General features: G+C 53.3%; 1 protein-coding gene across 1 annotated transcript; it reads left to right on the forward strand.

Moving 5' to 3' along the window:
• Nucleotides 1-1,366: 1,366 nt before the first annotated feature.
• On the forward strand, nucleotides 1,367-26,369 carry Trim29 (tripartite motif containing 29). The gene is made up of 9 exons (XM_050120111.1): nucleotides 1,367-2,170; nucleotides 9,562-9,657; nucleotides 10,564-10,797; nucleotides 12,342-12,540; nucleotides 14,968-15,069; nucleotides 17,191-17,280; nucleotides 20,082-20,177; nucleotides 22,997-23,073; nucleotides 25,562-26,369. The coding sequence occupies exons 1-9, from the start codon at nucleotides 1,367-1,369 to the stop codon at nucleotides 25,622-25,624; spliced, it is 1,761 nt and encodes a 586-aa protein (XP_049976068.1). The 3' UTR covers nucleotides 25,625-26,369.
• Nucleotides 26,370-27,123: the final 754 nt, after the last annotated feature.

Consider the following 27,123-nt stretch of genomic DNA (forward strand, 5'->3'; position numbering starts at 1 on the left):
GGGATGGGGGGGGGGAAGAAGAGAGTTGGCAGTTCTCACGTCTCTGGAGTTCTCTGAGTCCCACACTGCACTGCCTCATTTTGGAGGTTATTGCATATGGCCTGGTCTGGAGAAGGTGTGCAGGTTTTTCTGAGTCACACTGCAAACCTCCTGTAGAAAAGGGGAAGTGTGAAGTGCTTGGGCTCTGAGGACCCTCCACCAATAACCTGGCTGCTCAGATTCTTTTTATTGCCATATCGCTGGCCCAGGGGCCCCAAGCAGCTTCCGACCTGCTCTGAGGAGCTCTCTCAGGGCCATGGGCACAAGAAAACCCCCAGAAGCTATGTTCTAGTGAGATATGGAGGTGCCTCCAAGAAGCAGGGGTAGAAGAGGAGACTGGATAATCTCAAAAGCCCCAGACTCCCTGTGATGGCCTGAAGCCAGTGTGTCCCTCTTAGTGCCTATATTTCCTCTCTGTCAGAAGGCATGGCTGAGGGCTGGAAGCTGGCTCAGAGGGTGAAGTGTTTGCCTACAGGCAGGAGGACCCAGATTCAAGCCCTAGTACCAGGTAAAAGTTGGATGTTGTCCTATTGTGAGGAAGGAAGCAGGCAGATCCAATGGCCAGGTCTGGGTTCAGTGAGAGCCTCTGCCTCAAAGAATGAGGTGATGGGCAATTGAGGAAGATGTTGGAAGAGCGCGCGCGCGCGCGCGCACACACACACACACACACACACACACACACAGCATGACTGTGGATTGTAGGAAGGCTTAAATAAACTCAGACATGTAAAGTACTTAAGACATCGGGCAAGTTGGTAAGAATCAGTCATGTCCAAGTCCTAACGACCCATCCCACAGCTTCCCTTAGGATGTGCTGTCCCAGGGTGGAGGCTTTCCTTTGGTTTCCAGCCTGCAAATTACAAGGCGATTTGGCTTGTGTGACCCAATTAAGAGCCTTCTGTCCCATGGACCTCTGTGGACACCTCACCTTCTGCCCCCAGGGGCATTGGCCTCCTCAAAGTCCGCCCACCTATGAGAACAGAGGCTCCGCCTCTCTCCTAGAAGTGCAACAGATGGAAGCAGCCTAACTGGTTGTCAGTGGTGGGAAGTAATAAAACTGGGAGAAAAAACACTTCTTTAAAATCCCAGGCTGGGCGTGAATGTGCAGGCATGGCCCAGGTAATTAGCCACTGTGCCCCGCCAGTCTCTGTGGGCCCGTTGTGTTAGGTTGCTCCTCCTATGGCTCCTCCTCCGGCTCCACCTTCTCCTCCCCACAGGTGTGTCCCTGGGCTCTGGTTGCCAGCCCCACTCCCTGCCTGAGACACCCGCTGAAGTCACCTACCACAGAGACCCCAACCAGCAGCAACAGGCCAGCAAGTGACCTGCCATGGAAGGTGCCGACGCCTCCAGGAGCAATGGGGCCAGCCCGGAAGCCAGGGACGCCCGCAGTCCACCGGGTACCAACGGCAGCCTGGAGAACGGCACTAAAGCAGACAGCAAGGATACCAAGACAACCAACGGGCACAGTGGGGAGGTGACGGAGGGCAAAACCCTGGGCAGTGCCCTGAAGTCAGGGGAGGGGAAGAGTGCCTTGTTTTCCAGCAATGAGTGGCGCAGGCCTATCATCCAGTTCGTGGAGTCGGTGGACGACAAAGGCTCCAACTACTTCAGCATGGACTCTGCGGAAGGCAGGAGGTCTCCTTATGCGGGGCTCCAGCTGGGGGCTTCCAAGAAGCCGCCCGTGTCCTTTGCTGAGAAGGGGGAGCTGCGAAAGTCCATATTCTCTGAGCCCCGCAAACCCACGGTGACCATCGTGGAGCCAGGGGAAGTCCGCAGGAACAGCTATCCCAGGGCTGACTCCAGCCTTCTGCTGAGGTCTAAGTCGGGATCCGAGGAGGTGCTGTGTGACTCCTGCATCGGCAACAAGCAGAAGGCCGTCAAGTCCTGCCTGGTGTGCCAGGCTTCCTTCTGTGAGCTGCATCTGAAGCCCCACCTGGAGGGTGCCGCATTCCGTGACCACCAGCTGCTCGAGCCCATCCGGGACTTCGAAGCCCGAAAGTGCCCCCTGCACGGCAAGACCATGGAGCTCTTCTGTCAGACCGACCAGACCTGCATCTGCTACCTCTGCATGTTCCAGGAGCATAAGAACCACAGCACTGTGACCGTGGAGGAGGCCAAGGCTGAGAAGGAGGTGATTTGCCAGGCCTCTCGCTGCTCCCCCCCTCCCACCTTGACCCTTACTGGGGACTTAAGTCTCCTCTGCTGTGCTCTGCTCTTTTAGAAAACAAGTCTCTCTCCCTGCTGCACCTTCAGCCTGGGGGTCAGAGGTCTCTCTAACTGCCAAAGGTCTTGGGAGAGGGGCATCCCATAAGTGAGCGGATAGAAACTCCAGAAGGATTAGAGCTGGACCAAGTTTACGAGATAATTCTAAGTCGGGTCAGAGTGTAGAACTGTATTGAACTCTCTTCTGGGCTCTGCTCTCTCTCTCTCTCTCTCTCTCTCTCTCTCTCTCTCTCTCTCTCTCTCTCTCTCTCTCTCTCTCTCTCTCCATGGATAGAAAGCTCTTCCTTACAGAGCAGGACTGGACCTTAGGCAATGGGTCAAGAGTGAAGGAGATACAGAGGGGACTCCAGGGCTCCTGAAATACCCTTTCTGCTGCCTCCAGCCGGCTCCTTGCTCTGCCCTATCCTGGAAGCCACTCCCTTCTCACCCCCCACTTTGGTTCCCTTACTCTGCTCTCAGTTGGGCCCTGTGTGCTTTGTTTGTGTGACTTCAGCCGACAGGTCTGTGCCTGTGGGTGGACAGCATCAGAGCGAGAGCATGTGTGGGTGGGTGGATGTAAATGTGTGTTTTATACGCATGCGGGAGTCTGCGAATGTGGGTGTCTGCCCGTATCTGCGTGTGGGCTACGTAAGTGTGTTTGTGTGAATTCTCTGTGTGTGATTAGGCGGTATGTACGTGGGGAGGAGCAGAGGCAAGTGCAGGCTTGCGGATGTGATGTGCCCGGGGAAGGTATGCTGGGCTGGGGCCACCGGCTTGTCCCTTGTTGAGCTCACTCACCCAGCTGCATGTGGCCTCCCCAGAGACAAACCTTCCTGGTGGCCAGTGCAGGGGCTTTACTTTCTCACTAGCTTTGGTACCCCAAGTTGCAGAAGGTCTCTCCTTACCCAGCTCTCTGGTCAGGCGCTTGCTGCTGGTCACTCCCACTCTGTGTCTCATGCCCCTACCCCTAGGCAGCAGGTCCCGGAGCCACAGGTGGGAACTAACTCAGACACCTTCCCTTAGATGCTTCATTTGGTTTCCAAAGGTGTCTTCAGCTTCCCCTGATTCCAGCATCCCCTGGCTCTTAGATTCATGATGGGAGGCAGAGGGCAGGAGCAGGAAGCCCATCCTTGGAGACTGTGCTTAGAATTCCCAGCAGAATGGCCGGCACTGGGAATGCAGCTGCGAGTCTCAGGTTGGCTGTTAGGAGGCTGTCAGTCACTCCGTGTGAAACTGAGGGGTGAACTAGACTGCATATTTCTCTGTGATACCCCAGAGTCCTTAGAAACATCTCTGAGGGCTCTGGGATGAGAAGGGGACAAAGTGAACACAGGAAGCCAACATTGCAGGTCTTGCGTCCACTGAGAGCCAGGTGAACAACACACTGGCTCCTATGTAAGCTTTGGCTCCAATGTGAGTGACTGCAGAGGAGCTGGGCAGCCTGGCCTGGAGACACCAAGAGCTCCAAGTGTGCTGTTCTCAGTCAGGGGCTGCCGTAGGGCTCAGAGTCCTCGACTTAGAAGACTTGTGAGGTAGACAAGGAAGGAGAGGCTCAGAAAGACAAACAAGAAGAGACACCCTCCCAGGTATACAGAAGTGTTTACGGAACTGCAGAAGGAGAATCCAGGCCTAATGGAGCATTCACAGACTTCACAGATTGGGGGACACACCCAAGGGAAGGAAGGAACCTGGCTAATATTCTAGAGAAAGATGTGCCTAGGTCTTCTTGCAGTATCTGAGGTCACCTTGGAAGGGAATGGGATCCTGGAGTGACTGCCACAGTGGGAACTTGGGTAGCTTGTGTGTGTGTGTGTGTGTGTGTGTGTGTGTGTGGAGTATGTATGTATATGTGTGTGTGTGTGTGTGCCATGCACTTGTTCTTGTGACACAAGAGAGGAGAGGAACAGAGCAGCCAGAAGACAGCGCTGGAGCAGTCTGTCTAAGGCCAGCTATTATGGGTCTTGGAAACTTGGTGGACTTTGACCCAGCACAGGGGGTGGGAGGGGCGGTTTGATGGACTGGGGTGAAGCAGAGTGTCAATTCTGGCATCCTCTGAAGGCACCTGAAACACTAAAACACAGGCTCCCACATGGCTTCGTGCAAGGAAGCAGGCAGAACCAGCTCCACAGGCCTGCAGTGGGGCTGGTGAGGTCACCGAGCAGTGTCTGGGGTGGTTTCACAAAGCTGAAGACGACACCCACGGCCACAGGCACTCATCCCTTGGACCTCAGTCTGTGTACAGACTTGGAGCACAGATAGTGCTGGGGAAAGGTCATGTGGTGTGTCATAGGGTGACCCCTTCCTCTAGTGGACCTCAGTGTTCCCCTCTCTACTCTCAGTGTCCCAGTGGTCCCAGAGGTGCACACCTGTCTAGCTTATCCCTCTGGGTTTTCTCAGGCTACGTTAGGAGAAGAGATGAAGAGGGACACGAACATCCTATTTATCCATTTACTTCACCATTTATTCCAAGTCCTTCCTGCTACAACTGCCTTTAAGGCACATTTGACATGGTCTCTGGGTGGACAGACGTGTGCTGATGACACTCAGACTGGAGTGCCGTCCTAAAGGGGCTCATAATCAGCGATTTGTCCCCATTTTAGATGTCATCATCTGGCTCAGCCTCCTACTGTGACCCGTGACCCGTGGCTTGATTGCTCATCTTCTTGCCCAGTTCTTTGCACAAGGCTGAGCTGCTCGGTTACTAGGCCAATGCAGCCATTGGTCCTTAGGTTTCTTACTGTGCTGGTTTAGGGAGGAAAGCTCTTTGGGCTGATGATGGGGACTAGAATTCAGAAAGAGTAGCCGGACTAAAAGCCAGGGTGCCTAGAATCTCTCTGGGCATTTTAAGGGAGAATGTCTGGTTAAGGTACGAGATAGGGGCATGATCAAGGAAGCTGAGGGGACTCAATCAAATGAGAGCTTTAGAGACAGGACACAGGGAGGAAAGTGAGAACCAGGCAGGTGGGTGGTGATCCCGTCTCTGTGGAGCTCATGTGTGGGCCAGGGTTGGGCTCAGCATTTGCATGGTTGCAAATGCAGCAGCCTAATGGGGTGGGTACCTACCACACCAGGCTTAGAGATGCGGAGATTCACACAAAGGCCAGGGCAGAAGAGCAGAGGGGCTGGGATTTCTCTCTACCACTTCAAACCACTTTCCCCAGCAAGATCGGAAGAGTCTTCTAGTGATCATCAAATCCAACGGCCTCCCAACCATGTAACAACAGGTTACAGGCTGGGTTCACTCCATGATCCCCAGACTTGCTCCAGGAGGTTCTGGTTCACATGGACTCTCATATATAGCTGGGCAGGGGGAAGGTAGCCCATTTAGCTGCAAAGAAACTGAGGCTAAGAGACGGGTGGTGACATCTGCAGAGCTCATTGCTGGTCTGCAGATGCCAGGATGAAGCGTCTCATCCCCGTCAGCACTTTCGTCCAACCTGAGGGCTGTGAGGAAGCAGAGGGGTGAGAACGTCAGTGACATTGACGGACAGATACAGGGCTGTTTGACATGGGAGCATAGAAATAAGAAATCTATTCAGCATTTCAGATTCTTATCCAGGTAATTACCATGTGTCTGGGAGTACAAATTTGGCAATTAACTGGCTCATTTGGCAAAAGTCACAGCCCAGGGCCCATGCAGTTAGTCCAGGCTGACGGAAGATCTTAGCGGGCCAGAGTCCTCTCCTGGGGGCCTTGCAGGTCCCCCTGTCTAGTTCCTGGTGATGTCTGCACTTGATGGCCGATCTAGGCTCAAGGAGCATGGCTTTGCCACCCCTCCCTCTATTCTCAGGGGACTTCTACTCACTCAAGGCCACAAGAATTTCAAGGCTGGGTGACCCACGCAAGGGCCATCCCCACCATCAGAGAGGAGAGGCCCCAGACAGTGTGGGAGAAGGGAACAAAGGAAGCATTTAGGGACAGGCCTGGGCAGGGTGAAGGGAAAGAAGCGAAGAGTGGGAGGAAGCCAGGAGGGAGGGACGGGGAGGGGTGGAGCACTGTTGAGCTGGGACCTGTCAAACACCTGGGGCTGCCTCTACCTTCTGTGGGAGCAGAGAGAGTGGCGGGGCGGAAGCCGGAGCCCTTGGGGGTGGGGGAGGCGAAAGGAGGGGAGAACTGCTGAACTCCATCAGCTTCAAGGAGGTGGGGAAGCGGGTGAAGGACAAGGTCTCTATCTAGACTGCTGCCCGAGCAGCGCCTCTGAGGGCCACGGAGAAAGAAATGGGCCCTGTGATGGCATCTTGGTTTTACACCTGTCTTTCTCACAGTGCACACTCAGGCCAGCTATATGGTCCCTCTTGGCCTCGGTGACCACAACTTCAAAACATGGCTAGCACCACTGACCTTCACAGCGTCTTTGGCTTGTAGGAGATGCTCAGTGGCCCCAGTGACTTTCCTCCTGCGGCCATGGTTTTCCGTACAGAAAAAAAAAAAAAAAAAAACAAAAAAAACAAAAACAAAACCAACCAACAAGCACTAAGATTTGAGGCACACTCTTAGAGTTCTGACCCCAACTCCACTCCTCAGTTGGAGGGGAGAAGAGACCATTACTGTGGCACTACTCCCAGCCCCAGAACTTTCTGTGGCCTGCAGGTCTGGTCTTGCTGACTGTGGTTTGGGTCTACCCCAGCCTGTATCCAGCTTCCTTTGAATCCTAGAGAAAAGGAGAGCCAGGCCCTCGTCCGTCCTGACCCATTCCACCGCCCACTGTAGCAGACAATCTGTCTCCGCTTCTGATCTGGCCCTTGCACGTGTCCGGGCTGGTCCCCTCCTCTTCACATAGGTGGCTGGCCAACACCTCCGCTCTTCTCTCCAGACCTCAGGTGACCCCTGACCACCTCCTCCTCCCTCCCTTTCATAGAGTCGACTCCCAGGAACTGATCTCTCTTCATCCTTGACTCATGACTTAAGCCGCATTGGACTCTATCCCTTGGACTCAGTACCTCTTCTCTTCCCCTTGGCTGGCCAATCCATTCTCCTAGGACGGACCCTTTCCTCAGCTGTGGGCTAACCATACAGCCCCTGATAGGTGTCTCTTGGCGCTACTGCTCACCCCTAACTCTTATTTCTGGTTTTTACCTTCTACCACTTCCCTCAGTGTCTCCTGCTTTTGAGTTTTCATGGTCTCGTACATCTTAAGTCTGATGTCTCAGCCACTGTCCACCCCTCAGCCGGCCCTCCCTATCCTGACTGTGTCCCTACCACCTCTGGACCCCATCGGACCCCATGCACCAGACTCACCATCCAACACAGCGCAGCCACCTGGACATGGCTGTCACTGCCCTACTTGTTATGCCTACTGCTTTGCCCCACCTGGGAAGTGCCATATAGATGTGGCCATGGGGACATTATTCAGTCAGCACCTACTCTCTGCCAGGTGCTTTCTGGGTGCTTCACTTACAGATTCCCATCTCTCTTACACCCTCTGTTGTGGGTGTGGGAGCTTAGGTAACCTCCACAGCACGGAGGAGCTACTGAAGCCTAGAGAAGTTAAGGATCTTGTCAAACCCTACAGCCTGCCTGTGGGTGATGGTTAGGGGTCTCCATCTTGGATTCCTATCCATGAGCTCTGGGTGAGCCAATTCAAAGGCTCAGCTACAGAAGATGGGAGGCCTCCTTCTGTACTTTGACCCTGGTCTCCCCCCAGGAATCCTTTAGGGATGGGAAAGTTGCTGGGACAGACCCAATTATCTTTCTTTTTCTATTCCTTAGGATGCAGATCTGCTGCTCACGCCTGGGCCACATTAGGGTCCTCAGATCGTTAGCCTGGCTGGCCTTTGATTCCTGGCCTCCCTGACACCTCACCCTCAAAGAACAGAGTTGGAGGGTGGGAGCTTATTCTTATTGTTCTCCTCCTTCCCACTACTGTGTCTTGTCCCAAGCCTTGTTTCAAGAGACCCCAAGGCCAAGTCCCCACCCTCATCCATTCCTACAAGCTGGTCTTCCTCTCTGGTGATATTTTTCATGCTGTGGGGCTGTCAAACTGTGGAGGTGGAGTAGATGCTTACTGAGAAAATCCTAGACTCTTCTTGCCCGGAGAGCCTGGGAGCATGGCAGCAGTGGGCAGGCCATGGCAGCAGGACTTCCTATCTGGGGGTCTCTGTGACCCCCGTGTCCCTGTCTTTTCTACCTCTGGGCACCATTTCTCAAAGGCCAGTGGGAGCCTGCTCTGGGGTTTGCAGCAAGCATCCCAGGGTATCCCCTCAACTTTTGCTGCAGACACCCCACAGACACCCCTTAGTTTTGTGAGATGCTCAAAGGTCACTGGTGATGCTCACAGCTCCTTGCCAGGAGAGCTCATCATCCTAATGGTTTGTAATTTTTCTGCCTCAGCTGTTCTTGTGGGTTCCTCAGGAAGAAGGCTAGGAAAAGGAGAGAGAGTCTGTTTTTAAATGGCAGCGGTTGTGGGGAGCTCTGAGTCATGCAAGACCTCCTTGAATGATCACCCCCTTATCTTCCAAGCTTTAGACAGGGCTTTGGGAACTCCAGTGGGGGCCAGCAGAAAAGAAAAAGAGACATCCTTAACTCATAGAAATAGCTTTGGCTTTAGCTTCATGCCTTCCAGGCTGCCTCAGTTATAGCTGGTTTTCAGAGAGGGACCTTCCCCCACGTGGAAGCCAAGCATAGATGGAAGGCTGATGTCTCAGTGCCCTCCTGATAGAGCCTCTTCCCTGCTGTCCTGGGATCCAACAGTCAGAGTGCCTCTGAACATGGGTCTCAGGTCCTCTCCTCCCCTCCTAGCCTCACTCTGTATTCTTTCCTTCAGAGAGCCTGGGGAAGAGTCCGCATCTTGCCTACACTGCAGATACGTTCCCTTTCTTATAAACAGGTTTACAGCTGTGCCTGCCTGGACCGAGTCTGTGCCGGCGGCAACCCCAGCTCTTGCTTGCAAAACAAGGCCTGCGTCATGCCACAGAAACGTTGCATGGGGTTACTGCTACAAGCCACTCCCTGGGCAGGGCTGTGTGGAATTGGGTTGAGTCCAGATCCTCTCTTTCACCAAAGGCCCCAGGCCCACTGGAAGGAGCATTAGGTGGGAAGGATCTGGGAGGCTTAACCCCTGTAAAGACATGGCCAAGCTGTTTAGCTCTAGTGGTCTGAGAGTACGGAGGTATGGCACTTGATGCGTGGCTGAATCCTCGGCCACTAGCTCAGGGTCCAGCAGTTCTGGGGTGCTGACAACAATTGCTGAGGGAAAGGTTGCACGGATGAGTGTCGCATCTGCCTGAGTTTGCTCGTGTGGTGAGTCACCAGCCTGGGTCTCTGGTTCTGTTCCTCTCTCTCCCTGCTCACAGCAGCTTCAACTTCCACATTTCCCCACAGACCGAGCTGTCACTGCAGAAGGAGCAGCTGCAGCTGAAAATCATTGAGGTTGAAGATGAGGCTGAGAAGTGGCAGAAGGAGAAGGACCGGATCAAGGTGAGTGGCCTCAGGCTCCCTTGCTATGGCACCCTCACTTGCCTCTATTGCTTGGGAGAAGGCAGACCTCAGTGCTGCTCCAGGCTTTGGCCCAAAGTGATACCCATACTTTCTTGTCTGGGATCCTCCAGCTGCTTTGCCATCCCCACACACTTCCTTTCTCAGCCTACCTAGCTCAGGCATTTTGGTAGTATTTTGCAAAGATCCTAGACCTGTTCTTCAGTGAGCTTTCCAATGTCCTCTGATGTCTGATTTGCTTACCAGACTACCTAAACTACTAAGTACAACCCATTTCTTTTCTACTTGGGCCAGCATGGTAAGCAGTATGTCTGCTGTGGTTTGGATAATGGCAAACGAGTATAAAGTTATTGACTGTGGAGTCTGCCCTCAGGAACAGCCAACTGATTTACTCCCCAAATAAGGTTGGCTCAAGTTGAGGCAACGCAATTCAACTGAAGCAAGCATACCCCGACTTGAAGGAGATTGTCTGAGCCTCTGGAGAGTCATTTGAGCATGGAATAGTGGCTCATGCTGACCCACCCAGGGGAAAAAGCCACAGTAGATAAGGAAGATTAGACAATAAGAAACACCTGCAGACAGATGTGGTGACACACACCTGTAATCCCAGCACTCAGTGGGTAGAGGGACCAGATATTCTAAGCCTGGACTACATAGTAAGTCTGGGGCTTGCCTGTTTTACTTGAGATCCAGTCTCAAACAACTCAAATCAACCACCCACACACTGGCATGGTTATCAACTGGCCTCTCTCAGTGATGCCTTTGAAAGAGATTTGTGGTCAAGGAGGCTTGCAAAGTTAGGGCCCTGAGGGTTCTTTAAGTCTGTTGGAAAGCTAGGGTTTTTCCCTTAATGCAAATCTTCTTCATCCCCCTCCATTCTGGACCTAGAGCTTTACCACCAATGAGAAGGCCATCTTGGAGCAGAGCTTCAGGGACCTGGTGAGGGACCTGGAGAAGCAAAAGGAAGAAGTAAGAGCTGCGCTGGAGCAGCGGGAACAAGATGCTGTGGACCAAGTGAAAGTGATCGTAGATGCCCTGGATGAGAGGGCCAAGGTGCTGCAAGAGGACAAGCAGACCCGAGAGCAGCTGCATAGCATCAGTGACTCGGTGCTGTTTCTGCAGGTACGGACGCAGCCATTCAGATCCTCAGTCCCTCACTCAAATCATCCATCTTGCAGGCTCTCATTCCCTATCCATCCATGCCTGCCTTACCCATTTATCCACACATCTGTCCCCTGCTTACCCATTCACTACCTGTCTGCTACCCATCCACCCACTATCAATCCATCCATGTATCTGCCCATTCACTACCCATCCACTCGCTTCTCATCGACTCACCATCCACCCATCAATCCACCCACCCATTACCTATATGCTCACTATCCATTCAGTCGTTCATCCCTCCATCCACGCATCCAATACCCATAAGCTCACTATTCATCCACCTAGTATCCATTCATTCATCCATCCATTCATCCATCTATCCATCCATTCATCCACCCATCATCCATCCACCCATCCACCCATCCATCCATCCATCCATCCATCCACCCATCCATCCACCCATCATCCATCCATCCATCCATCCATCCATCCATCCATTCATCCAAACATACATACATCACCCCTTCAATCACTACTAATCCACCCACCCATCTATTCATTGCCCACCTACCCACCCATCATCCATCTGTTCATTACCAACACTCATCTACTCCATACCCATCAGCCCACCATTTACCCACCCACTCACTACTAATCCTTCCATCTATTTTATTTTCTTTCCAGTCTACTCTCTACTACTCTAAGGATGGCACACAAATGTCACCTTGTATCAAAATCAATTGCTATGTACCAGTAGTGCTCTAGGCTTGATAAGAAAGGGTTCTGTGATTAATTAGTAATGCCTGCTTTGGGTAAGGGAGGAGTGGCGTAAGAGTGTTGCGTATTTGTTATCTTTGATCTAATCTGCTTGTGTATTCATGCACCCATCTTTCTGTCTGCTAGAATGTTTTGCTACTCCTGGGCGTGCAGGACTCTATCAGGTGCCCAGGCAAATAGAGAAGTCTAAGGCACGGTTTATGCCCCCAAGCAGCTGAAATCCAGCTGGGAAGATAAGACATGTACAATTAGAGAACAATATGGAAAAGTGTGTAATTAAATGATAAAGCATGTGGCTCAGGAGATAAGTGCCTATGGAAATTCAGAGAAGGCCAGCAGGCTAGAGCAATCTGAGGACAACTTTGTGGGGGAGGTGGAGTTTGAATAGGGTCTTGCAGGCTGCTTAGGACTGGAGAAGGAGGAGGGGTGTGCCAGAGACGAAAAAGGGAGGTGTGGAGACAGGAGGGAGTGAGTCTGTGAAGATGGAAATACCCACACTGTTCTAGTATTCTCACGTACCCTTTCCCCCAAAGACCACAACTTCTGCGTGTACACATCAGTGCTGGGAGCCGTGGCATCACTCATCCGAATGCTAGTTCAATCAAGACTGACTTTAGCTGACTCATATGTCCAGTGAAGAAGAGCAAGGCTAGCTATCCTGCCCATCCTAGAACTCTGGCTCTCAGCACAGAGTCCCCAGCTAACCAGAGAGCTCCCATGCAGACCAAGGTCCACATAGCTCCCAAAGAATGGCAAAGTTAATGGCTGCTTTTCTTTCTTGGTAGGAATTTGGTGCATTGATGAGCAATTACTCCCTCCCCCCACCTCTGCCCACCTACCATGTCCTGCTGGAAGGAGAGGGCCTGGGACAGTCACTTGGCAACTTCAAGGATGACCTGCTCAATGTGTGCATGCGCCATGTTGAGAAGATGTGCAAGGCCGACCTGAGCCGCAACTTCATTGAGAGGAACCATATGGAGAATGGTAGGTACTCCCTTGTCCACGGGGATAAGGCTGGGGGTGCTTCTCAGTAAATTCCTGCTGTCTGATGTCAGGCAGGAACCTGAGTGGTTGACTCCTCAGGTCTCCATTCCCTCATCCATGAGAGCGTGTTTCGACTAGGCTTCAGGGATTCTAGCATTCCCGTTGGACTGGCAGTTATTACAAGGGACCTAGGGCAGGGAGATTCTGGGAACTGCCGCGTAGGTGCCTCCTCTGTGGGCCATTCATTAGTGTCGAGGAGTGGTTTCATTCAGATCTCCATCTGACTGCCAGGTCTAATCCAGCAGTTGCATCCCTGCTGCTGCTTGAACGGGCCACTTGCAGGCTTCAGAAGGAACCTAGAGTTACATCTGAACTTGGAGAGAGGCCCGTCACCATGGTTGTTCTGAGTCATGTTGAGCCCACAGGCTAAAACTGGCCTGCTGGGGATTGGAGGTGATGGGGCATTGGCGTGTCTCTCTGACTCACCTGCCCTGAAATCAGCTCCTTCTCTGAGACATGCTCTCCCTGCAGAGGTCAACTGAATTAGCTCCCAGAAAGCCTGCTAACTTGAGGAACTGCCCTGTTAAGCCCCATTCTACCCGATCCCAATCCCTTTAGGGCCCGAAGCCCGGGTACTTTCTCCAAGGCTACGCCCCAATGGCACAGACCCAGGGCAAGGTCTTCAAAAACAGCTTGATCAAGGCCTCATAGCCATCAACACCCAACGGAAATGATTCTTTCTGGTCTCCAGGTGGATCACATCACTCTTCCCCGAGGAGAGGGGCCTAGGAGGGTGGAGGGGACCACCCGTGTATGATACCATGCCATGTCCCTGTGAAATACGGGGGATGTTCAATCATACCTAAGGACAGATAAAGCCATTTTAGCGAGACAATCATTTGACTTAAATTGGCACTCAGATCCTGACAGCCTTTTTTTCCCTAATGATGATCGCCGTGATCCTAATGGGGACGGCGACAGCTGAGGTGATTGAGGGCTCCCAGGATGTGGGCGTTATGCTGAGTTCCTTCCTTCCTTGGCCTTTCCCTGCTCCCTTGTGGGGAGTTAGCCCTTGCAGATGTCCAGGTACTCAGGGAAGCAGCCTTTCAAAGGGCCCCCAGCTGACCGGGAGAGCTTACTTTTGGGCTTCACACTCTGCTCGTATGGCTGCTAGGCTTTCTCTTCTTAAGCAAAGCCACTACCGCTGCCAAGAGCAGCGGCAGTGGCTTGAAGAAGGAGCATCTTCATCTCTACCGTACAAACCTCGCAGGGGAGTCCTTGGGTATGGTTTGGGCAGATGAGAGAGGATGGTCTTAACTGGGGTAGGGAGACGTGAACCTTGTAGGAATCACCCCAGCTTCCCGGTGGTTGTTCATTGCCCCGTTTCTAGGTCATGATGGTTCCTGCCACAGCCTCTGTGCAGGTGTGGCCCGGCGTCCTATGTAAGGTGTGAAGTGAGATGGCAGCCAGGAGCAAGGCTGGGTGTGCTGATTCAGCCGTCCTGAACTTGTGCCGCAGGCCCAGGGGAAGCCTTCTTTGCCTTTGTTTCTCTTACTGTTGCCTAGTGGTTAGATGCTATCTGTTGTAGGAGATGGAGGATGGGTAGCTGATGAGCCAGGCCTTGGAGTGACCACCTATTGCTTCCTAATGATGGCTTGCTTCCCAGACCAGGGTTGCATCCCCAACCCCACAGGCCCAGGGCACAGAGGCACCAGAGGTTTTTTTGTTTAGTGGGACCAGGGCTGGACAAACGCCTTTAGTCTACTGTGTGCCAGGATCCTGCTGGTGATGGAGATGAAGATGAAGGATAGATCTGAGCCATTCACTCCTTACCTGAGAGAGAGAGCAAGAAAGATGGAGGCACTAGAAGTCAGGAAGCTGTAAGGGACAGGAGATGGTGGGCACAGCCTCTGCAGGGTCAGAGGCAGAGTTGGCCACCGAGAGATAGGTTAGTTGGGGCTTGCGGGCCTGCAGCTGTGTGCAGCTCACCCTACACAGCTGGCCAGTCTCTGGACCACAGAGGCCAAGACAGGACTCCAGTCAACCACCCAATGCTGCTAGCTGTAGCTGGGGCTGAGGTATGAAGTAGGGCCAGGAATCAAATCCCAACTCCTCCTTGACTGTCCTGTTAGCAGGGGCATCTCACTGCCCTCACCTCCCGAGCCTTGATTTCCCCTTCTGTCACATGGAGATGGTCATACCTGCCCAAGAGATGATGTACAGATCAAATAAGAAATGGGTGCCCCAAATGGGTATGTCCTTGTCATGCACACAATTGCCCTCGCAAGGAGGAGACTGTGTGCCTGGGCAGTGGCTCACTGGAGGAGCAGGGGCAGTGTGGACCGTGTCGCCACATTCTCCGAGGTTGTGATAGTTTGCCTCTCCCTGTGAGCCACCTGTTCCTCTGCTGACCTACCTCTCTTGCAGGTGGTGACCATCGTTACATGAACAGCTACACGAGCAGCTTCGGGAACGAGTGGAGCACGCCCGACACCATGAAGAGATATTCCATGTACCTCACACCCAAGGGTGAGGGGGAGTACGCTACCAACGGCCGAGGCCCAAAGTCACTCTCAGACAGGTTCTTCCTGGGTAGAGTGACCATAACTCAGTGTGTCTGGCCCCTGCTTCCTGTCCCTGTGTGGTGGCTCCCAGTGCCTCCTTTCATGCTGAAGTGACACATGTCCTGGTTTGGTGACAGGTTATCCAGCACTCAGTTCCTTAGATGCATTGGTCACCTGTGCAGTCTGCCACTCCTGCCCTTCCTGTGGCCTCTGTCCTTTAGAGTATCTCACAGACTCTCCTCCCGCAGTCCAGAGCTGTGTGGTGGCGCTTCTGCCAAAGCTGTTGCAAGGAGTGAGCCCTGGGTAGGGCTGCCACCTTCAAAGCCAGTCTGCCCCTCTGTGTGTTTCCCTCAAGTCACCTGCCTCCTTAGCCTACTCTACAGGGGGACAGCCTGGGGGCTCTAGGCCAGGACCTGCCTGTCCCTGGCTTAGAATAGTCTGAACATTCTTAGACGTTAGTGATGAACCACCACAGTGCTTGGTACATAAGGGTGGGGGTACCAGGCCACAGGGTAGAGGGGGTGTGCTGGTGCATGTGGGAGCTAAGGGGCCTGGAGAGGAGTGAGGGTGCTGGAGAGTAGAGGGTGGGGTGGGAGGGGAAGGTCTGAGAAGGCACTTAGCTGGAGAGAGGAACCAGAGGTCCTGAGCAGTTACTGACAGATCACTGCTGCAGTGGGCAGGCCGAGGGACTGGGAGAAGTGAGCTCATCTGATAGGAAGCTCTGTACCCTGCCTTTCAAAACAACACTCAGACTTTTGGGAGGTTCTAGGCAGCAGAGGAGTACTGAGATTTCACCTCTGACATTTCTGGGGTGAATCAGGCTCTGACCATCAGTCCTGTCCCTCTCTGGCCAGAGCTCTGCTCTTAGCCAGTTCCATGAAAGGACAAACTATGCTGGCCGGGTCCTCAGAAGCTCTCTGTTTTAAAGCCTGTGTCTGCCTAGCCTGGTCTCTCTGGCTCTCCCCCTGGTCCAGATGGGGTGGTTCAAACCCCACTGTTCCCGCTTGATTCTCCCTGCATAAGGGAGAACCAGGGAGAGAGTGGCCCCGCTGTTGGCCACCAGGTGTGGGAAGTGCTACCTGCCACAGGGGCTCCCTGAGAGTGCCAAGGCTGAGTCAACCTGAGGCTGGTCACTGTCCCCTCTGGCTTGGTCCCCATGAGTCAGCTATGACATCTGTAGGTAGAAGAAACAGGTTCCTCCAGTGTCCCTGCCCTGCAGGGACAGGATGGGCAGGACACCTGCAGCTCCCAGGCTCAGGGTAGAGGAGAGGCCTGGGAGGGGCTGCAGAGACATGGAGAGGATCAGGGAAACAAGGCCACTAAAGGCCTGGAAGTTTAGAGTCAGTGGGATTAGGCAGTGACAATGACTCCCTCCCTTGGAGAAGTAAGTTCCCAGGCTCGGGAAGGAGGGGCTCTCTGGACAGTACAAGTGTGTGTGTGTGTGTGTGTGTGTGTGTGTGTGGGGTGTCTGGCAGGACTGTGAGGGAAAGGGGAAGGGCAGGCAGGTGCTGGGTTGGGCGAGCCAGCAGTTTGTGGGGTGTGTGGTGTCTGGACAAGAGGGCTAGAGACACAGGGCTGTGTGGGAACACAAGACAGGAGGGCGGTGAGCAGTCACAGGCTGTGCTGATACCTGGAACAAGTTCCCAGCAGGCTCATTAGTCTTCTGTAGGAGGCTAAGTCTGTGGGGTGAGGACCCAAAGCCTCTGCTCCCCATTCCCCCACCACTGTGATGGCCTCCCCTTTCTCCTATTCCCCCAGATCTCAGGCTCTGCAGAACAGTTCAGACAGGCCCTGGCTCAGGAGCGGGCTTATCAGCCCCCTGCTCTCAAGGCTCCCAAGTAGAATGACCAAGCATCTTAGCATACTCAGAGCCATCCAGAATTCTAGTGCTCTGGGAACATCAGCCAATAGTGTCCCCTCTGCTCCCCAAAGGGTTCTCATTTGGGTGGTGAAAGCCCAGTGGGAGGGTCCAGTGGGTTCTCAGGGAGATGTACAGGGTTCTGTCTAGGATTCCCCCCAAGTCAGAGGCCACAGGCCTTGAGTTGAGTCAAGCCCACCTTTCTGAAATGATGTTTCTGCCCCACAGGGGGCCGGACATCTTACCAGCCGTCATCGCCCAGCCGCCTCTCCAAGGAGACCAACCAGAAGAATTTCAACAATCTGTATGGCACAAAAGGTAGGAGGGGGTTCAGCTTAGGGTAGGCAGGAGGGAGCATGGGGTGATGGTCCCAGGACTGGCTGAGCCATGGATTGAATTTGAATGTCTTGATTACCCAGTGTGAGATGAATATAGGGAACCGGGGCAGGACGTGTGTGTGTGTGTGTGTGTGTGTGTGTGTGTGTGTGTGTGTACATGCACATGTGTGCTGGCTAATGCAGAAATGCATGAGGTCATTGGTTAGGCTCGAAGAGAAGCTACTGAAACCCAACATCTTTTAAAACTCCCCAGTCCATTTGCTCTTCTTATCCCCGAGGGATGAGTAGGGGGAAACGGGGTGAGTGTCTGGCTGTGGGGGCCTCTCCCAGCAAGCATCGGGACAGAAGGCCGACAGGCCCGAGTTGACTTTTGTCCTAGTCATACAATGATTTATCTAAGGTGCAAACGGAAAGGAAGGCATGACTTGACACCAGTGTGCCTGGAAATCCCAGATGCACCACGACGATTCCTTATGACAGAAGTGTGGTGGGGGCTGAAATGGACCTGTCCCAAATATGGCTGTCAAATACAGGGTCTCCTGCTCTGTGTGCTAAGGAGACCATTGTGCCCCAGGTCAGGGCTGTGTGCTCCTGAAGCCTCTGTTTGGGGGACCATGATTTTGTGCTGGACTTCTTGGATAATGGGCCAGTTCGGCCAGGCACCCCCACCTAGATCCAGCACTGGGGAGACTCTTCAATGGAGAATAGACACCTGGAAACTGGAAGGTCACTGCCATCCAGAGGAGATGACAATGCCTGCACCTCTCTGCTGGTCATTAATATTCATAGCTGCAGAGGCACGCGAAGCTAGCTAGCTCTATTGGTAAAGTATTTACCACGCAAACACAAGGACCTGAGTTTGATTCCCACCGCTCATGTGCAAAAACTGGGCATAGCTCCACGTCCCTGTAATCTCAGTGCTTGGAGACAGGAAAATCCCGGAATCATGCTGACTGGTCTGTCTAATCAGCAAGTGCCAGGTTCAAAAGAGACCCTGTCCCCAAAACAATGTGGACAAGTGACAACACCTGATGTTGACCTCTGGCCTCCACATATGTGTACATACATGCACAAACACCTGCCCACCTGTCCTTCATTTCCCATACAAAACAGTTACAGGTCTGACCAACCCAGAAAGTACCTATAGGAGAGAATAGCAGCAAGACAATTTATTTTAAGCACTTCGTGGCTAGTTCATGACTCAGTGGAGGTATGCCTTGTATCCTGACTCTTACTGGGGGCGGCCCCCAAATCCAGCTTCAGGGTGGCTACCTGCCTCATTTCACACGATTCATCCATTAGGACGAGAGGAGCACACTGACTCGTGGGCACGGCTGCAGAGGGAGCTTCACTTAGGAGGCACCCAAGGCTTCCTGCTGCCGAGGAAGAGCTGGTGCCTTGTCAACCCGGGACTCTAACATCACCTTGATGCCCTTGATCTTTCTCCCTTCTTCCTCTTTCTCCACATCACAAAAGCCTCCTTGCACAGAGCTGTCTGTTAGCTCGTTCACCCCCATGAACAGGACACCAGGCATTCTGTCAACTGTCTCTGTCCCCAAGCGATAGGATGTGTTTGTATTTATTTGTTCATTAGTTAGTACGTGCATCCATCAAACATGCAGTGAGTACCTTCTAGGAATAAGGCTCTGGCAGGCATCGGTTTGATGCTGGGCCAAAACAAGCATGTCCCCAGCACCACAAGAGATGGACAATTAAACAGCCAACTGCAACCCAGGGCATGGGATGTGCAGGATAATAAGGGGCAGCAGGAAGAGATACACAGGGTTCTGGGAGAGCTGACATGGGAACATGCTGTATGAATTTGCTGGGGATGGGGAGGAAGGGCGGATCCTAAGCAAAGGACCATTCTGGATCCAACACCAGAGACAAGAAAGAAGCTATTGTTGGAGGAAGTGAGGTCACAAGTTGGCTGGAATTCCAGGAAGTGGGGTGGAATGAGCAGCTCACACAAGACCTGTACGTTGTGTCCAGGGATGCCCTTTAATCTGAGGAGTGGAGCTGACAAGATGGCTCAACGGGCAAAGGTGCTTGCTGTGCAAGCCTGGGGACCCGAGTTTGACTCTTGGAACCCCATGTAAAGGTGGTTAGAAAGAAACAGCACAAAGGTGTCCTCTTGATCTTTCATGTGGGCTGTAGCAACGGGCCACTCCACACCCCATCATACACACTGCACAGCACAAACCCACGTCTTATTGTGAGGACAGTGGGCTGCAGGAACACACCTATCCTTTACACACCTTCCATAGCAGGGAAGGCTGAGGACGTGTGATGAGGCATAGTGGTGTCCTGACTTCAGAGGCAGCAAATGGACGAAGAGTCAAGGACTTGATCTTGTCCTGGTCCTTCCTTCCTTCTTCAGGCCAGTCTACCTGGGTCTGATGTGCCTTTTTATTTTATTTTTTATTTGTCTTTTTTTTTTTTTAGTTTTTGGTTTTTTTGACACAGGGTTTCTCTGTTGCTTTGGAGCCTGTCCTGGAACTAGCTCTTGTAGACCAGGCTGGGCTCAAACTCAGAGATCCTCCTGCCTCTGTCTCCCAAGTGCTGGGATTAAAAGTGTGCGCCACCACTGCCAGGCTAAACTATGTTTTGATTTGAAAGACAGGGTTTTTCTGTCGCTTTGGAGCCTGTCCTGGAACTAGCTCTTGTAGACAAGGCTGGCCTTGAACTCACAGAGATCTGCCTGCCCCTGTCTCCTGAGTGCTGGGATTAAAGGTGTGCCCCCCCACCACCCAGCTTGATATGCCTTCTTTGTCCTGCCAGGTAACTATACCTCCAGGGTCTGGGAGTACTCGTCCACTGTTCAGAACTCTGAGGACATGCCCATTGTGCAGGGCAACTCCTCCTTCTCCTTGAAAGGTGAGCTCACCCCTACCCCTTGCTTTGCCTTGAGGCTGCCCTGCTTGAGTCTCTGTTCCCTATCTGGCTAGTTCTCCCCTCACCTTCTGGAAGTGAGGGCTCTGATCTAGATGGAAGCTGAGCCTGGGCCTTGGGTGCATCCCAAAGAAGGGAAAGGGGCCAGGCTATGGCAGTGTTTCTTGGGTGTGACATACACACTACATACTGACTCCTAAAGATGGGCTGGGACGATAGGCCTCGGTGACTGGAGAGGCATCCTTATCTATGTGGCCTAAATGCTCCCTTGGGTTACTTTCCCAGCCTCTCTGCTATGGAGTTGATTTAACTCCTCAGTGCCTCCCAGCAGCTGGCTGGATCCCACTCTTCTTATAGAGTTATCTTGCAGCAGCTCCTCTGGGGAGGTGGGATCAGGCCTTTTGGGTCTGACATTCTTTTCCTATACTTGACCCCCACCTACTACTGTCTTCCTGTAGGTCTTGAGCTGGTTGAATGAACTGCACCTCCTACCCCGTGGGGTTGGGGTCATCCTGAGGATATAGGCTTGAAGCAGGGTGTTGTAGTGTACAGTGCAGCAGTGTGTGCTATTCCCTGTGTGTAGCAGGCTCAGGGCCTGCCTCTCCCTCTAGGCCTTAGAGGCAGCTCTGATGGGGATTTCACCTCTCCCTACACCCAAATGCCTGACCCAGGAGGATCAGCGGCTGGGTTCCTTGGGACAAGAGAGAAAGGAACTGTCTGGAGCACCCCCCACCAAACGCCCATAGCAAACAGAGTCCTCTGAAGTGGCTTTAGCACTTAGTGGTTCAAGTCCAGGCTAGGGCACAGTCTGTATGAAGGACAAGATTCCTGGACTACTACTACTAGCAAGAAGAAGAAGGGAAAGAGTAAGGGATTCTAGCCTTCAGGACCCAGGAGAAGTCCCGTCCCTGGGCCAGGTCTGGGACACTCTGGGACTAGCCTTGGCATGCTGGCTCCCAGAAGATGCTTATCTGTTCCTTGATCAAGCCTAGCCTGAAGGCCACCTGGCACAGAGAGTAACAGCTCTTAGCCCTCAAACATTGCCCAGCAGACTGCAGAGAGTCTCTGGCTAAGGCCTGCCCTGGAAGGACGTCCTGTCAGATACAGGGAATCCACCTCACCCTCACACAGAGTAACTCACCACGATGACTAGGAATGGCCTAGACAGGTTGCCCTGTATGTCAGAAGGATAGCCTGGATTCCTGAGACCCCCTGCTCCCCATACCGTCTACCAGATCCACAGGCAGACAGGGAACACCGGGGCTACCAAGGCGGCTCCAGTTCCCAGGTCTGAGCTTAGGCTGCAAAGCACGGAGGAGCATAGTGCCCCAGTGAGGTGTTAGAGTCTCGGCCTCCTGGATAGTAGGCGCATGCTGCTAACACCTCTCTCTCTCCCAGCAGGCACTGGGAAAGCCCCCTATCAATTCACAACCTTGGGACAGGCCACTGCAGAGTTTTCCAAGCCACTGGACCGCAGTGGGCTCTTTAAAAACAATCCCGGTACCCACCTTCTTCCCACCCTTTCCCTTCTTCTGCCATAGCAGGGCAGGTGGGCCATCCTGGGGGAGATCTCTGCCACTTCTAAGGTGTCCTGGTCCCTATTCCTCAGAGCTCCCTAGAGAGAGATGCATGTCCTGCCCCCCTGCCATCCTAGCTCACTCTCTGGATTTCTGCCTGCTGCCGAGACTGTTCTCCTGGGCCACTCCTGTCCCCCCCTCCCCTTAGCTCTTATGGCTGGTATGGGTTTTTCTTTCTGAAAACCAAGAGGTGAGGTCTCCATTCCCAGTTTTCATCGTCCCTCAGGACCCATAGAATCTTCTCTTTCTCAGGCAGTTCCTGCCCTAGGTGCAGGGACAGCCCCAGGGGTTCTTGCTCGTGCAGCAGGAAGTGCTGCAGGTGGTACGGCCCACCCCAAGCAGCCTCCCTTGACAGTGGCTGCCAAGGACAGACACTGTTAATCTCCCCAGCTTCTCAGTCTTCAAGTCACGGGCCAGCTTCTTCCCAGCCTGCTGTTTGCCTTGCGGGCTGAGTGGTGTTTCTGTCGGGCTGTGCAGTTATGTTCTTTATAGAAGTCCCGGGCTGAGAAGGAGAACCAAGGAGGTGGCAGGCAGTTTCACCCCAGGCTAGCCCCTTCTCACCAAGTGCAGAGAGCCACCTGCTCGGACCTTGGACTTACTGTCCTAACCTTGAGTGACAATCACACTGGCAAATAGCTGCCCTTCTGTGGGTTCCTGGTCTGCTGCTGTGATACAACCAGAGCCAGGCAGCAGGAATAGGATTATGGATTTCGGAGTCTGGCAAGCCATGGTTTCCAATCCTGATAGCTGCTTGCTGCCATGTGACTCGGGTAAACTGCTGAGCTATAAGGCATAGCAGGACCTGGAGTCTTTTTTTTTTTTTTCTGGGCAGTGTTGGCTGGGGCTGCTGACTGAAGAACTGTCCTGGACTGGGAAAGGGACAGGTCTTTGGTGGTAAGACCTTAGGGCGAGGGGTGGTGATCTTAGCAGCATAGTGCAGACCTGGACAGGGAGCAACACCCTCCTGCTGCCTGTCCCCGTCTACCTGGTTGGCTCCTTTTCCTTCCCTCTGCCTTGCCGCTTCCTTCCTTTGGCTAGCCTCCCAGGACTGCCAGCTGGCAACTGTGCCATCCCAGCTGCTGCACACCTCTGCAGGTGGCTAAACTTGCTCTTGGGCTGGATGATGCTTGGGCGTCACTCTGGGGCAGGCAGCTGAGCTGCTCCATCTGGGGGGAGTCCCTGAGCACCAGCCCGGGTCCTTTTGACTGGAGCATCTTGTCTTTCCAGGCTATCCCTCCCTCCTCCGGAGCCAGGCTCCCAAGGCCCAGCCTCAGACTTGGAAATCTGGCAAGCAGACTTTGCTGGTGAGTAAGGGAGGGCTGCTGGGCACAGTTGTGTCCAGGGACTCAGCAACTGCACAGGCTTTCGGAGTCTGTGGGAGGAGAAGAGCTTCTCGGGGCCATACTATGAACATGGAAGATAGCAATGGCCCAAGCAACCAACCACATGTAGTAAATAGGGAGGGGAGGGGGGAAAGGGGGGTTATATGCAGGGAACCTGGGTAAAGACATACTGCCTTTGACCTCAGTTTAGAATCTGTAGCATGGGCAGCCAGGGTAGGTATTTGCAAGGGATCACTGGGTGTCTATGGTGGCTTGGTCTCCAAGAGTTGTGTGGCTGTAAAATACTTAGTCCATAGGTTCACAGACATCCCGGAGATGGGTCCCTCTCTCTCTTGGGACTACTTTCCAGCTTTGGTAGCATAGAGGCCGTTAGGAGTGATGGTGTGTGTTTGGGGGAGCTGGAACATTAGAAAGGTATATTCAGGATTTACTCTCTAATAACCATAAGCTGGGCTTATTAAAGAGAAAGCAGCAATGGTGGTGGTGTGTGGCCAAGGATCCAGACCACCTGCTGGCACCTCTGCAATGATGAGATGAAGTGTCCCCCGGTTCCCTGAAGACAGGATGCATCTTATCCTTGCCTGAGAATGGCAGTAATCAGAGGCTGTCACCCTGGAGCCTTCATCTCCCCTCATGTTTTCCTCCTAGGGTTTGTGCTAGCATCCCGAGAGGGCTAACCAGGTGCCTGCCATGCAGGTAGCGTCAGGGTTTTGTTGAGATGGGACCAGAGCTCTTGGCTTCCACTGCTTTTGCATTTTGAGGTCAGAGCACAAGGTTCGCCCTGTTCTACAGAGATCAGCTGGGGCTAGTTTAATTGGAAGAACTCTTTAATTTGGGGACGAGAGGAGCTAAGTGACTGTGTGTGTAACGTGGAGCTGGGCCCAGGGGCATCGAAGCAGCAGGACTGTGGGAAGCAGACAATGGGAGAGTCATTCTCTTCCTATCATATACACTCCTGTCCCCCAGACCTGAGTCCCCACAGAGAAGGCCACAGAGGGCTCCAGCAGGACAAGGCTGTGCTGTCCGACCGGCACCTAGACTGGGATGATGGAAACCAGTGTAGTGTGCATAGAGGCCAGCCTAAGACGCAGGCTGGGACCCAGCCATCTATGGCCAGCTTGCTATGTGGTCATGTATGAGTTGCTCTTCCATTTCTTACATGAATTCCTCAGCCTGGGGATCTCATAGCCCTCCTAACTATCACCTACTGCAGTCTTAATTGGGAGGGCGGTGGGAATCAGCCTCCTGCTCACCATCTGCCCCGGGTTCTCAGACTGCAGCCATGTTCATTGGTCTGCAATCCATATGCTATCGACCCAGCCATTCTGAAAGAAGAATCCATTCTGCCCTGTGCCCTTCTTTGGGATCCCGGAATGGACCCAAGGGCCAGAGAACCTGAATTCAGGTCTTGCTTTGCTAGAGCAGCCCCATGACTTTGTCCACGCTCAGTTTTCCTCCTCGGGCCTCCGTTTCTTCCTTTGTGAATGGATGGTCTGGCCCAGGTATGGCCTGCAAACCTTCCTTCCCTGGCACTGCCTAGGTTGGACTCCTGCTCTGTAAGAGTCACAGACCAGGAGTGTCCGGGAGGCACAGAGCAGCTCCATATCTGACCCGAGACCCAGGGACAGCTCCTCTTTGCTCTTCCATCCCAGCCTGGGGGACCTGACTCCTCAGAGCCCGGAGGGAGGGATTAAGAGGGTGAAAGGAATAGGTAGGGCTTGATTTCCCTGAAATTGTCATGTGACATGACCCAGCGAGGAGGCTGGGAAAGATGTTCATGGCTCTGACCAGAGAAGCTCGTGTGCCACGATTATGAAGGGTCGGTGCTGAGCACAGTGGACTGGGGCCGTCGTTCATTCATCCTGTCAGGGAAAGCCATGTGGAGAACCTAAGCTGACATGTGAAATGCTTAAGACAGAAGAATGACAGCAAGAATTGGGGTGAGGCTGGGGATGATGGGATCTGGAGTCCAACCTCTCATCCTGTTCCTCCTGTTCATTACCTGGGTGGCTTGGGCGAGTTGCCTAGCCTCTCTGTGCATTGGTCTGCTTGCTTATAAAGTGGCCATGGTCACAGCAGCCCGTTTAATTGGATGGTTGTAAAACCTAATTGAGTCTGTCGACAGAAAGCCCTTGGCACAATGATGCGTAGTTTCAGAGAACACACAGCGCTATGCACATGGTAGCGCGGCGGCACTAGGAAGACACTGTGGGCTGCGGAAGCAATCCAAGGTCATAGACTAAGTGGCGGGAATGGACTCTAGTTAGAATTTGGACCTAGAAGTTCTGATGCTGTCAGGGGCCACCTCCTGGAAGCAAGATAGGTAGGTAGCTCTTGCAGGTCAGGCCACAGGGCACAGCAGGTTGTAAGTTCCAGGAGGTCTGGGTTGGGCGGGCTGTGGGGTTCCGCTACCACCTGGCTACCCTAATCATTCCTGTTTCCCTCACAGTCTCACTACCGGCCATTCTACGTCAACAAAGGCAACGGGATGGGGTCCAATGAGGCCCCCTGAGTCCAACGAGGAGCTCCACAACCCCGTTCTCCCGTTGCCCCTGCTTTCCAAGATGCTGCGTTCTTGGGGGGCAGGAGTCTGACCCAACTCTGCCCTCTTACAGCCTCTGACAGCCCCCCTCTCCAGGTTATGTTGGCTTCCTCTGCTCCCCTATGGGTTCCTTTTCTGCTTGGTGACATACGGCCACTGTGATTTCTGTGTGTGAGGCCAAGTTACCAACCACAGGGTGAGAGACAGTTGGGTTCATTTCTTGTAACTCTCTCCTGAAGCTGGCCACCAGGCCCACACGGTGCCAGTCTCTTTCCAATGCCCAGGCTCTGCCTTGTCCAGGCTTGGTGACCATTTTTCTCCACCGTGGACAGTAGGTGCCCAGTTAAGGCAACCTCTCTGTGTCTATCCCTTGGGCTTACGTTTTATCAGCAGCACGAGTCTGTCAGGAGGAAACAGGCCCTGTGTGTCCTCTCGGATCCCATTTACTAAAGCCTGGCTGGCCTGGCCACACCTTAGAGGATGCTCTCAGCATCTTGGCTTTGCCCTGGTCCAGTTGTGAGGCTCTGCCATGTCCACTCTGAGGCTGCAAAGCCAGAGAATGGGCTCTCCTGCCTAGCAAGAGGATCGTAGCCTAGATATTTCTCCACCATGGCTAGGAGGAGCTGTTCCCCTGATGTGCCACAATGCACTCATGAAAATTTGCCCGTAGACTTTCACTCATATGGAATTTGGGTCTCTTCCCAGCAGTAGATGGTAGGTGAGCTGCCTAGAATGTGTTCTTTGTGAGGTACCACATGTCCTAGGGGTGTCAGGCTCCATCCATGTCTCATGTCACTAGGCTTTGAGAGGGCCAAATTAGCAGCAGCATTGGGTGTTTGGGGGCTTGTCCCCAACTCTGGGCCTATGGGGCTGCACAGGTCAGCTTGCAGAGGTGGGGAGGGGTACTTTTGGCTTGGGCTTCCCCCTCCCTGAATAAACCATTTGTCTCTTTACTTCTCTGGATCTGAATGGGGTGGTGGTCCCTCAGGGTCACAGGGAGCTGGTGTCCAGTCATCCTCCCTCCTACTTCTTTTATTTGGAGACAGAGTTTCTCTATGTAGTCCTGGCTGGCCTCGAACTCACAGAGATTCGCCTGCCTCTGCCTCCCACGTGCTGGGATTAAAGGCGTGCTCCACCACAGCCAGACTTCCTCTTATATCTTGAAGACATGGTTTCTGAGTGACAGAAACCTGGAGCTTTATGAGGCACACTTTCATTAACCCTGAACACAAAAGGCGGAGGCCAGGGAGTCCTTGAGTAGCCTAGAGCCACTGAGAGTGGTCAGATCCTCTGGGCACCATGCCCTAGAGTCTTCAGGAGGTGCTTTGAGCTTGTGACTTGAGCTTTGTGGTAAAGATGGAGCAGAGGCATGATCCAAGGACTTTCTCCGTGGTGGGGCCCTGGGTGGTGAAAGTCGCAACAGAGACTGCATTCTAAGGATGGCACCATCTTGGACTTGGGGTGGAGAG

Source organism: Alexandromys fortis, unplaced genomic scaffold (genome assembly GCF_014885135.2).
Source record: "Alexandromys fortis isolate MF-2015 unplaced genomic scaffold, M_Fortis_MF-2015_v1.1 scaffold_190, whole genome shotgun sequence".
NCBI lineage: Eukaryota > Metazoa > Chordata > Mammalia > Rodentia > Cricetidae > Alexandromys > Alexandromys fortis.